The 13327-nt window shown below is 44.2% G+C and overlaps 1 protein-coding gene across 3 annotated transcripts in view; it reads left to right on the plus strand.

Annotated features, from left to right (window-relative positions):
- LOC123766142 (uncharacterized) overlaps positions 1–13327 on the plus strand; it is a 165425-nt gene that overhangs the window by 133393 nt on the left and 18705 nt on the right. For all 3 annotated transcript variants that reach the window (XM_069321241.1, XM_045755031.2, XM_069321242.1), the window contains 2 exons: positions 2938–3336; positions 12952–13000. In XM_069321241.1, coding sequence (XP_069177342.1) covers positions 3141–3336; positions 12952–13000 — 245 coding nt within the window. In that variant the 5' untranslated portion in view covers positions 2938–3140. The remainder of the gene's footprint in view (positions 1–2937; positions 3337–12951; positions 13001–13327) is intronic.

Below are 13327 nucleotides of genomic sequence, written 5' to 3' on the forward strand. Positions count from 1 at the left end.
ACAGATGTGTACCACATTTACGCTCCCGTTGGACATGTAGATGTTTATCATTTGCTCCTGTTATAAATGTTAGTATTTTTCTCATTTCTCTTGTTATAATTTGTTCGGATTTTGCTCTTGCACTCATAAATGTCGACATTACCTGTAAATGTCAAAGCAGTTAATAATGTTTCAGGCGGAGGCGGAATAATGTGAATGTTCCCGGCGGAGGCGGAAACAAATGGGCAGTTTCTTTCACCCTGCTGTACCTTTTCACCTAGCAGTAAACAGCTACCTGTGACTTAAGACAGCTGCTACGGGCTGTTTCCTGGGGATATATTCACCTAATTGTGCTTGCGGGGGTTGAGCTCTGATCTTTCAGCCAGCCTCTCAACTGCCAATCAACTGTTACTAACAACTAACTAACTTCCCCCCCCCCCCCTCACACACACACGTCCAGGAAGCAGCCCGTAACAGCTGTCTATCTCCCAGGTACCTATTTACTGCTAGGTAACAGGGGCATCAAGGTGAAAGAAATTGCCCATTTTGTTTCTCCCCGGCGCCGGGAATCGAATCCGGTTCACAGAATTACGTGTCCAGCGTCCTGTCCACTGAGCCACCAGCACTCTACACATGTGTGTGTGTGTGTGTTAGAGAAATATATGTAGTAGATATAGGAAAATAGATTGGTTACAGAGGCGGAGTCCAAGAGCTAATAGCGGGACTTTACAGATACAAATAGTATATACACACACACACATCACCCGCCCCTGGCTGGGTAAAGGCCACTGCATCACTAGGGATTTCATTTAACTGTGAACAAGCACATGATAAAAAAAAATGTTTTTGTCCTGACAACTTGCTGTATCGTAAAGTGAAATAATTAATTACTGCCTAATGGGCGAAGCATTTTATCATTTGGTCATAGTAATGTCATTATTATTGATGTTATTAGTTCGGCTATAAGCAGTGACAGTTTTGGGCAACAGCCATAACGGTAGTTACACAACTGTTAGTAGTAATAGTTGGATTAAAAGTAATAGCTGTCCTAATATTAGCTGTAGTAATAGTAGAAGGAGTAATAGCAATAGCAGTATAAGTAGTAATAGTACTAGCTGTAGTAGTTAGTAATTGTGGCAATAATAGTTACCACTAGTTTTTATTAAGGCTCGTGGACTTGGTAGCAACGTTAAATCCCTTATTTGCCTGTTCACTCAACTGCTAAATCTCAGGCGAAGTTCAACACACTTTAAAAAGCCCACCAGTGTAGTTTAATCTAATGACACAAAGACTAATACGACAAAAATAAAGAGGTGATGACGCAGAACTTAATCACCTTGACTTAACAATAATAATCAACAACACGGATCCCAGACTAACTGCATACAATCATTACCACAGGTAACAACACCCTACACAATAGCGTGAGGCTTCAGATAAGCTTCGGGAGCCTAGTGAGGGCAATATGCACTCTAGGTTACAATTCATTTAACCATGTCGTGGCACAGTTGTCTAAGGCGCAGCTGGGAACATCTCGTGCGTAGGTTCGAACCCTCATCTCGGCCCTTGAGGATTTGTTCATTTAATAACATCTTACTTCAAGAGAGGACACATCCATTCGTTCCAATAACATTCCTGCCCGAGGAATGGCGGGAGGAGCCGCCGCTATACACTGTAGCCAACCTAACGTGTCTAAGAATATACATACCACTCTAACTGTCCGTGAATAACACTTCCTTACACTTAATACGGGAATGTAAAATACATAAATCATTACAAGAAACAATAGGTGTATATGGTAATACTTTCTACGCTGAAATAATATAAATTGAATAGCTCTCACAGTTGGTACAACTGACCCTCACACCAACTCCCTCCCTCCACACGTCCAAGACTACTACAGGAACGGGCGGGGATTCAAATCCTTTTTTTAAATTATTTTAATGATATGAATAATTTGTGTTGACAACCTCTCACACTAGAAGATGAAAAGACGACGACATTTCGGTCCGTCGTTTGAATAATTTGTGCATAACTGACGGTAATCCTGCACTTTAGCAGACGGGCGGGGCCCATTATCTGCGAAGGGCTTAAGTGGCCTTTATCTGGGAAGGTCCCCTGTTTCCATCATGTGGGAAGGGACCCTAGTTCCCTTCATCCGGGTGGGGACCCCCAGTACCTATCATCTGAGTAGGGGCCCCCAGTGCCCATCATCTGAGTAGGAACCCCAGTGCCCATCATTTGGGTAGGGGCCCCCAGTGCCCATCATCTGGGTAGGGGCTCCAGTGCCCATCATCTGGATAGGGGCCCCCCAGTGCCCATCATCTGGGTAGGGGCTCCAGCGCCCATCATCTGGGTAGGGGCTCCAGTGCCCATCATCTGGGTAGCGACCCCAGTGCCCATCATCTGGGTAGGGGCTCCAGTGCCCATCATCTGGGTAGCGACCCCAGTGCCCATCATCTGGGTAGGGCCGCAGGGCATTGCTTTACCCAGGACCTACAATGCTGCCCTTCGTCAACGTCCTTCACTATGTTCATGTTTGATTTATTTTTTGACCTGAGCCCTGATTTCAAAATTGGTAATGACATATTAATCATCATGGTATTTGATACTGAAATTCTGTAATATTATCCTGTTTGAAGGCAATATAATGCTTCAGTAAAACTGATTACTATTTTTCATCATAGCGTAACTGCTCCATATAGAATACACACAAGTGATTCACTTTAAAGCAAAAAAATTGTATTGGCTATTTCAAAATTTTAAATATTCACTTTAAAGCAAAAAATTTGTATTTGCTATTTCAAAATTTTAAATATTTTCCCTTAAATATGACCCGTTAACGGTCAGCCTCCGGTAAGAAAGGACTATATTCCTATAACCTCTATCCTCTTCGCCGTGTGCATATGATATCTTTTCTAACTTTAATATTTACAGTCAAATATGATTTCGTTTCAGATACGACGGATCAAGCTGGCGATGACAGGCATTCTTGAAAATTTGCTCCATCACATAATAAATGGCGGACGTGTTCCAGTCAATTAGTGAAATTCAAGAGAATATTGCTATCACTTAGAAAGCGATGAAAAATCCCCTTCGCATGAAAGGAAATAAATGAACTAGTTAATTACGCGGATTACTGCAATTCAGGAGATAATATAATGTCAGCGGGTTTAGTGGAGCAGGACAGCGAGGAACAGCGGCGCGACCGCTCTCCGCGACGCACGATGGTGGCGGCCTGGAGTGGCAGCGGAGGCCGCGCTCAGTCACACTCTACCTTGCTGGCCTGGACGCACCTAATAGCATCTGCTCTCGTACTTCTCTTGTTCTTCTCTTGCCCAGTACACACTCAAACAGGTGAGTCCATTGCCCAGTACACACTCAAACAGGTGAGTCCACTATGCAAATTTGTACATACAGTCAGCATGGTCTGCTCTGTCAAGAGCACCTGGGGGATGGCATTCGAGGCACAGAGAAGTTAACATCATTAAGAGGAGCCTTTCCACAGTTGGATGTCCAGCAGAGCGAGAGCCCCAATAGCTAATGCCCGGTAACTCTATCAATCCTATGGGTTGGCCAGATGGGATCACAATGAAGCCCTGGTAAGCAGTTTTTATATATATATATATATATATATATATATATATATATATATATATATATATATATATATATATATATATATATATTATAAGTATTATTATCCCGAGATTCCCTTATACTGTATTTATGTTCTATGTCAAAGTTCCTAAATGCCACATCAATATTAAACATTTTCAGTAATTTAGGAATTTCACTATAATTTTCAAGACAGTAGAGCCAATGTTGCCCTGTAGTTTGTATTTTTCTATATTATTCTAACTAGAGAAGTTATATAGAGCAACATGAAGAAGCTTTATCAGTAAGTTATGAGACATGCAGGTGAGGGCCAGACGGCATGAGGCACACACACACACACACACACACACATATATATATATATATATATATATATATATATATATATATATATATATATATATATATATATATATATATATATATATATATATATATATATAATTTGCTGTGTTAGTTCACAGCTGTGTTAGGCCTGAGCCGTGTGAGAGAAAGCTATAGACTTCGGGAAAAAGAAGCGTGGCAATTTGATGTCAGATACACCAATGTTTACAAATGGATTGCATTAGGCATCGTTTTCAAGTTCATGCCACGATTGTAGCGAATGGAATTGCCCATTTTGATGATTAGGTTTTTGGAAAAACCGGTTTTCTCATTGACATGTGTCGCTAGTTTTATGGTGCAAGTTGCTAGCATAATACAGGAGACTTGGAGGAGGAGGAGGAGCAGGAGCTCCTGCTTCTACCAGCAGGAGCAGGCAGGTTTAACTCATCACAAGTGCATACGACAACGTCGAGCACAACACCAATGCTGAGAATAGGGACTCCAGCAGCAGCGGCAGCAGCAGCATTATCAGGAGCAGCAACACCACAGCAGCAGCAGCAACAGCAGCGGCAGCAGCAGCATTACCAGGAGCAGCAACACCACAGCAGCAGCAACAACAGCAGCGGCAGCAGCAGCATTACCAGGAGCAGCAGCAGCAGCGGAGGCGTGTGGCAAGGTGGTGGCGGGTGGGGTCAGGGGGGTGTTGGCCTATCTGCTGCATATAAGAGACGGTTCACGCTCTGCTGGAGTCGGCAGTAGCAGCTCTGAAGAGTCTGGAGAATAGCTTTTAAAATGCGCCTAAGAGCAGGTCTCCACCTTTCAATTTCACGCTCTGATAACTTGAAAACTTATAGTTCAAAAAACGGAGGGAAAAAACTTGCAAAAAGCCCTACAATGTACGGAAAGTTTGGCGGGAAGCGGAAGAGGCGGAGTTTTGCAGGTTTGGCGGGGCGGAGTTCGCTGCAGGAAGAAAAATAGAGTTTTGTGTTGGTGCTGAAGAGAAAGAGAGAGTGTGTGTTTGTGTGTTTGTGTATGTGCGTGCGTGCGTGCGTGCATTCATTTAAATGTGTTTCCAGGAGTGAACTTAGTCCAAGGCTCTTAGTTCAGCCTTCCGAAGGTTCTTAGATTTATGCAAAGACGTTTTTATCAAATTTACATTTAAAATGCTGTATTAAGTTAGCGTAAATGACTTCTTCGGCTTGTGTGTGTATGAGAGAGAGAGAGAGAGAGAGAGAGAGAGAGAGAGAGAGAGAGAGAGAGAGAGAGAGAGAGAGAGAGAGAGAGTGTGAGAGAGAGAGAGAGAGAGAGAGAGAGAGAGAGAGAGAGAGTGTGAGAGAGAGAGAGAGAGAGAGAGAGAGAGAGAGAGAGAGAGAGAGAGAGAGAGAGAGAGAGAAAGAAAGAGAGAATTATGGTATTTGGAGCGCCGTGTATAGTGTTCTAGTGAACGTTCTGTGTAGAAGAGAGAAAATAACAGACAGACAGACCAATGCCAGACAGGTAGTTCCTCCCCAGTGCCTCAGTATGCGAGAGAGGCAGAGCAAGCAATATATGTAGTACATATGATAGAAAAAATTAGGTAGGGAATTAGTCCATTAGATAACCGACTATTGAGGAGAGCGGGGACCAAGAGCTAACAGTTTTTAGGCACAAATAGTAAATACCAACACGCAAGCCAGAGACTGCCAACAGCCTGTGGTCCTGGGTTCGATCCCAGGCGCCGGCGAGAAACAATGGGCAGAGTTTCTTTCACCCTATGCCCCTGTTACCTAGCAGTAAAATAGGTACCTGGGTGTTAGTCAGCTGTCACGGGCTGCTTCCTGGGGGTGGAATCCTGGTCGAAAACCGGGCCGCGGGGACACTAAAAAGCCCCGAAATCATCTCAAGATAACCTCAAGATAGCCAGCCACTGTGTTAAAAAAAAGACCAAACTCCATAAAACACAGCTGGGGGCCAGGGGAGGGGGGGGGGCAGCAGGCGGTCACGTGACTCTCCAGGCACTGTGGGGCCACCTCATCCAGGCAGTGAGGGATGCCTGCTATCTCGCAGAGTGCCAAACTTTACTCCTCTCGCAAATTACCGATACTCACCTAAAGAAGAAAACGACAGGAAACTTTTTGTTTGTTTTTTGGTCTTGAAGTATTTTATTCTAATACAAAAACTATCTTATTGGTATTCCTGTATTGTCATTCATATATTTAGGAGAGAGCTTCGTTTGGCGACTATAAATGATTGATGTTTGGTGTCAGGGCGAGAAGGTATTCTCAAGGTCGGCCGAGTGGACAGCACGCTGGACTTGTGATCCTGTGGTCCTGGGTTCGATCCCAGACGCCGGCGAGAAACATTGGGCAGAGTTTCTTTCACCCTATGCCCCTGTTACCTAGCAGTAAAATAGGTACCTGTCACGGGCTGCTTCCTGGGGGTGGAGGCCTGGTCGAGGACCGGGCCGCGGGGACACTAAAAAGCCCCGAAATCATCTCAAGATAACCTCAAGATAACCGGAAGGTCACTTAAGACCCCTACTCGATATAAATAATAATAATAATAATAATAATAATAATAATAATAATATATAGTTTAGGTGGAAACTCCTCCAGCGGTGGCCGGAACAAGAAACTTCCCAGGTGAAGGATCGAGTTTAATCTCCAAGTTCGACATCAATATCAAATACCCATCACCTCTGAGGCCAATATTCACTCCAAGACGCCATGGTTACGAGGCGCCTCCTCCTGTGGAAATAATTCTAACCAACTATCGCTGTTATAAATAATTGCTGGCTAATGACTCGTTAGATAGACCCCGAGACATAGAGGGTGCACAAGGCACGGGATCCTGTAATAACACGTTCGGAACATTACCAAGTTTAAAACATCTCCAACTAACTACTACGGGCTCGCCATAGCCCGTGCTACTTGGCACTTTTTGTTCCGGGTAGCGAGTCTTAAACAACAGCAACAAATCTCCAACTGTGTTTGTTTCAGCAAACACGCCAAACATAATTTCGTCCGTCGAAAACAAATCATCTGATTTAGATTTGTAATTTCTAGATATGTTAGGGAACATCAGATTGATTATGGACGTTTTCTCCGGTCTTAGTAGATGGTATACCTAGAGTATACCTGCAGCGGGTTCCGAGAGTTGCTCTGCTCCCAAAGCAGGGTCTGAGGATATACTTGTCTGGTGATAACTGATCTACAAGACTGTTGCTTCGAGCGGCCCGCAGGCCCACATGATCTAGGAGGTGGAGATTGACATGATCTACAGCCTGGTTAGTTTGGCACTTCCTGCAAGAGCCAGGCCTTCCTTCCCCCCCCCCCCATCATGAAATCATAGTACTTATAGGGACTGTTTGGTGGAAAGTACCAATATATAAAGTGATACACCGCCAAATAGGTGACTTTTGTAGTATTAAATTTGGTCAAATGGGGAAACTTTTTTTTTAACCGCAAGATAAACGTAGAACCTAACCCTAACCTCTCCAACAATGCTAGGCCTAATTCACGATCTTAGGCCTAATAGGCCTAGTCTAGAACATGTGGCTTAGGAATGAATGTTTTAGGAATGTAATTTTTAGGCTTAGAAATGTTTGTGTTAGTTTTCAAGCTTTATTTTATCGGACTCTATAAAAGTAAAAGTACAAAAAAGCGAAGAGTTTGGATGTGTATCACTACACACTGGTGCGTTCCACCACACAGTTACTGTGAGTACTGTTGTGTGTGTGGAGCAGGGGCCGCCAGGGGCACCTCTGTTTCTTGGACTTGTTCACGTGTGGCAGAGCTGTGGCACCGTCTACCCCCACGCTCTCTCCCCACCTCCCTCACCCCCATCTCCCTCACCCCCATCTCCCTCACCCCCATCTCCCTCACCCCCTCCCTCACCCCCCCCCCCCCCCACCTCCTAGATCCCCCACCCCCCACCCCACCACCACCACCTCCTCCTCCTCACCCTCACCCAGGTGAGCCGTGGAATATACAACATCACTTCATCACTGTAATAGTGAGTCAAATTAGCTAAAAGGCAAGGTAGTTCTGGCTAACTGAATATATATTTTCATGTTGACAGTCTAGACTAAATGTTCGAGAGCCATTTCAATAGCCAACCGGCGACTGTAAGGCGGAACCCGAGAGCTGATGCAGGCACATGTACATCAATACACATAGGGGAGTACACATACACGCAAGAATAACATTTTATTTATCTTTATAAGCAATTTTCACGCTCTACGGACATCAAACGGGCATATTATGCCGGCCGCGGCACTCATGTGAAACACGGTGTGTTTTGACCGCAGAGTTGCGTGATTAAAATCCTCACATAAAGCCTAATATTATAATCTAACTTCCCTTACCTGATTGTGCATCCTGGGGACTAAGTTTCAGCTCTTGGGCCCCCACCTGTATACCTTCACTCGACTGGTGTACAGATTGTCGAGCCTTTTGGTCACTGCTATCTACGTCTGGAACTGTGTAAGGAGTCAGCCGCCACCACCACGTACATTAATAAATGTCTGTGGTTTTGTCTTAGTTTTATAGTTATGTATTAAGATGCTGTCTGCCCGACGCGCTCTCCTTCACGCTCGATTTCCGGCATCTTGTCATAAACCTCTTACAATCTTGTCATTGTCTTGGAGTATGTCATTGTGTATGGAGTCTTACCTGTGAGACTCCATACACTATGTTGCGGGTGTTCCACCAGTCTTACTTCTGGATGTTGCGGGTGTTCCACCAGTCTTACTTCTGGATATTGTGGGTGTTCCACCAGTCTTACTTCTGGATATTGCGAGTGTTCCACCAGTCTTACCTCTGGATATTGCGAGTGTTCCACCAGTCTTACCTCTGGATATGGCGAGTGTTCCACCAGTCTTACCTCTGGATATTGCGAGTGTTCCACCAGTCTTACCTCTGGATATGGCGAGTGTTCCACCAGTCTTACCTCTGGGTATGGCGAGTGTTCCACCAGTCTTACCTCTGGATATGGCGAGTGTTCCACCAGTCTTACCTCTGGATATGGCGAGTGTTCCACCAGTGTTACCTCTGGATATTGCGAGTGTTCCACCAGTCTTACCTCTGGATATGGCGAGTGTTCCACCAGTCTTACCTCTGGGTATGGCGAGTGTTCCACCAGTCTTACCTCTGGATATGGCGAGTGTTCCACCAGTCTTACCTCTGGATATGGCGAGTGTTCCACCAGTGTTACCTCTGGACAAACCTGTGTATGCTTCATAGTTGTTTCTAATTCTGTGTTTCTCACCTTTCGTGAATATTGCGACGAGGAGTTGGATACTAAAGCAGTGGTCGTGCCCGGCACCCCGAGCTGCATCTTACAGTACCAGGGGTGAGCGCAGGTGTGGAGGTGTTGGCCTTATTTTGAGGTGATTTCGGGGCTTAGCGACCCCGAGGCCCGGTCGTCGACCAGGCCTTCACCACACCCTCTTCCTCCTCCTCACCACATCTTCCCATCTTACTTTATCTTTAGTGTCTTGTCTGTGACGTACGTGTGTGTGTGTGTGTGTGTGTGTGTGTGTGTGTGTGTGTGTGTGTGTGTGTGTGTGTGTGTGCTTATTTGTACTTGCAGGATCGAGCATTGGCTCTTGGATCAAGGCACATGTGTGTGTGTGTGTGTGTGTGTGTTGTCTGTTAGGATTCTTACCCATAAAGTCTAAGTCTTTGTGGGTCACCCTCTATTCTGTGTAGGATCATTTTCATACATGTATGTGTGAATACACGTATGCATGAATGTATACATGTATGCATGAACAGGGTGTGCCATAAGTCTTAAACTATGACACGTGCCTCAAATATATTTGACTTAAAAAAAATCAGTTTTTACTGTTTGTTTTAATAACAGAAAGTGTTCACTGTGTCCAGCAAGCTGAGCTTTACACATAAATACCAAATATTCATTTATATATATACAGTATATATATATATATATATATATATATATATATATATATATATATATATATATATATATATATATATATATATATATATATATATAATATACAGTGTGTGTAGTTGTGTGTGTGTACAGAGATATAACAGAGACAACTGATAACATTAATTAAAGATAACCTGTGATAATGTGGCCACAGGACGTGTGTGACAGGCCAGGAGGACGTGTAGGGACCGACGGTAGCAACTTGGCCACATTTCCTCCAGGTCAGGACTTGGCATCCAGACCTCAAGTTAATCTAAAGTTTGGAATTAGTAACTTAATATTAGCAGAGTCCGCTGTGACCTCCGCGACCTCGGCCTTTGACTGATAAAACTTGACTGGAGACATGTTGGTTTAGTACGAGTCTTGAAATTTAGTGGTGTACCATCACTACCACGCTCGCAAAGGCGGGACCAAAGAGCCAAAGCTCAACCCCAGCAAGCACAACTAGGTGAGTACTCCAGCACCACTTCCAGGTACTGTAGTGGTGCTTCAGAAATGGTCTGTAGTTTCAGTTGGGATATCAGTCAGGCACCTCTGAGATCTTTCCTTATTGCGAGCCTCCATAGTACTAATAACCACTGCTACTACTACTACAAATAATGAACAAATCCACAGGAGCCGTGATGAGGGCTCGAACCTATGCGTTTCCAGGCATATGTGGATTTGTTTATTGATATATCACCATAATGGGATTTCTGTGTACTACTACTAATAATAATAATAATTATATTAGTAACTATATATTCGTATTCCTGGAAACTTAAAAAACATATAAACAGGCCAACAAACATAAAATATACGCAATCTATAAATATTTTCATTGTGGTGAGAATAACCGGACGCAATTATCTCCCACAAACCAGGACACAAACGCCAATCCCCTCCACACGAGCAGTTCAGCTCTGTCCCCCCCCCCCCCCAAGCTTTAGTCCAGGACAAAATGCTATCATTGCTCTCAAGTTTTTTTCCAGAACTAACGCGTCTTATTACCAATTGCATCGTACAGCTCCAGATCGTGTTACCCCCGACCAGCGTAGTCTCGGTAAAGTGAAAATACCTGTGAGGCAGACCGCTCGTAAGATGACCTCCTTCTACGGTTCGTGTGATAGGCCCTGTGTGGGCACCTGGCGGACCACACGAGCCATTGGTCCAGACCATATTACCACAGACACCTCACGCTGTTGGTATTTTGTTGTGGAAGACCCCTGACCTTACTGGAGACGACTTTATTCTGGGGGTGACCTCGCGTGTTGACGCGAGGTTATCTTATCTTGAGGTTATCTTGAGATGATTTCGGGGCTTTAGTGTCCCCGCGGCCCGGTCCTCGACCAGGCCTCCACCCCCAGGAAGCAGCCCGTGACAGCTGACTAACACCCAGGTACCTATTTTACTGCTAGGTCACACCCAGTATTATAAGTGATACACGATGATGGTTAATACGACCCCCAGCGCTCATCGCCAGCACTTGTAAACTCACTGTTTAGTTATCACAGCACTCCACACACACAAACACAGGTAAACTCACTGTTTAGTTATCACAGCACTCCACACACACAAACACAGGTAAACTCACTGTTTAGTTATCACAGCACTCCACACACACAAACACAGGTAAACTCACTGTTTAGTTATCACAGCACTCCACACACACAAACACAGGTAAACTCACTGTTTAGTTATCACAGCACTCCACACACACAAACACAGGTAAACTCACACAGTGTTCAATACTCCCAGCGCCCCACACGAACACAGGTAAATAAAAAACATAGGCAGCGTCCAATAACCTCAGCGCTCGACGCATCGTGTGTCAAAACACACACACACACACACACACACACACACACACACACACACACACACACACACACACACACACACACACACACACACACACACACACAGGAAAAAACAAACAATATTAAAATATCCTAATCTGCTATAAAAATAAAGGGGTCTGAAAGAACGAAAACAAAAAAAAGTCGAAAATCAGTGAAAGCAGCAGGGGTGAGAGGAGCGAAATTTTCACGGAAGAGAAATTGGGTTTGGTCGAAAAACTCGGCCAAAAAATACGCCTCGTTTGGCGCGTTTCCTCCGCCTAGTTTATTCTCTTTCGAGCGAGTGAGTGTTTGCGGGCGACCACGGGACACCACCACACAAAATCTGTAACCCTATTGCCCGATATGTTCAGGGGGGGTGAGGGGGGGATAGTATGTGGTCCGTGCCCCCCTTTTTTCATGGTCTCCTCATTCTTCGCTATCCACCAGGTTCAAGTTCAAGTATGTTTATTGAGATAAGCAATAAATACATCTCAAAGGGATAGAGTAGCTTAGGCTATTTCTACCCCCCATCCACCAGGTTCCCCCTTCACCCTCCACCAAGCCCCCTACCCCCCCGTCACCGTGCGTGGCAGGTCTGCTCCGGGCGTGTTGTCACAGCTAACAGCAGAGTGATGATAGAGCAGAGTGGGAAGAGCCATGAGTTAGGATGGAACGCTACGAGGGCGAAGATAAGTGGCTGGTTAGCGGGATAGGAGGATGATTTGATGGATAGACGGACGGAAGGTTGGATTCATCAACGGGTGAATGGGATGAAGGGATATGTGTTTGGAGCAGCTGGCATTTGACTGGCTGTGTGTGCCGTCAAGTGCCGTCAAGTGTCCAGCTTCCTTTCTAAGATGAACATTTTGTAGATTGAAAACATGATTTCATTAACAAAGATCAAATATGCTAATTTTATATGCGGTAAAAAACACGTTTGAAATTTTTTTTTTTAGAGAATGTTGAACGCTTTTTTGACTCAATTCGCTGTCATTAGAGCAAGATATAGAAATAAGCAAGAAAGATAGACAGATTCTTCGCTATCTTGCTCTCATGAAGGCGAATTGAGCCGAAAACGCGTTCAGCATTCTCTAAATTTTTCAAATGTGATTTTTTTCCGCATACTTTGATCAATGTTTCTGTGATCGATGTTGCATACTGTTATGTATATGTTATGTTGCATATATGTATAGTGTACGTATACATATATAGTATATATGTATAGTGTTACTTGTACTGTCTATAACCGTCTTTTACTGTCTTGTTACAGGTTACGTTGACAGCCTGTCAGACGACCTTCCTGATTACAACTTCAGCAGGTGAGTCCTTCTCAGTGTCTCTGTATGACTGTCAGTCCTTGTGTGCCTTCTGTCAGTCTGTCTAGAGGCACCATTCTGTTTTTCCTGTCTGTTCGAATTCTAAAACGCCATTCTGTCGTATATTAAAAAAGATTTATCTGTCTGTGTAACTGTTATGTTTATAATATGTAATGGTCTATTATATGTCTGTCTGTCTGTCTGTCTAAATGTCCGTCTCTTGGTCAGAAAGCCAAATTAAAGTGTCTGTCTGTTTAATATCTCTCAATAACCGGTTTTGATGTTCCGTATCTGTACATTTATATGTATGGGTAAGGTACGGCTGCGAAC

Source organism: Procambarus clarkii, chromosome 9 (assembly GCF_040958095.1).
Source record: "Procambarus clarkii isolate CNS0578487 chromosome 9, FALCON_Pclarkii_2.0, whole genome shotgun sequence".
NCBI classification, from domain to species: Eukaryota; Metazoa; Arthropoda; class Malacostraca; order Decapoda; family Cambaridae; genus Procambarus; species Procambarus clarkii.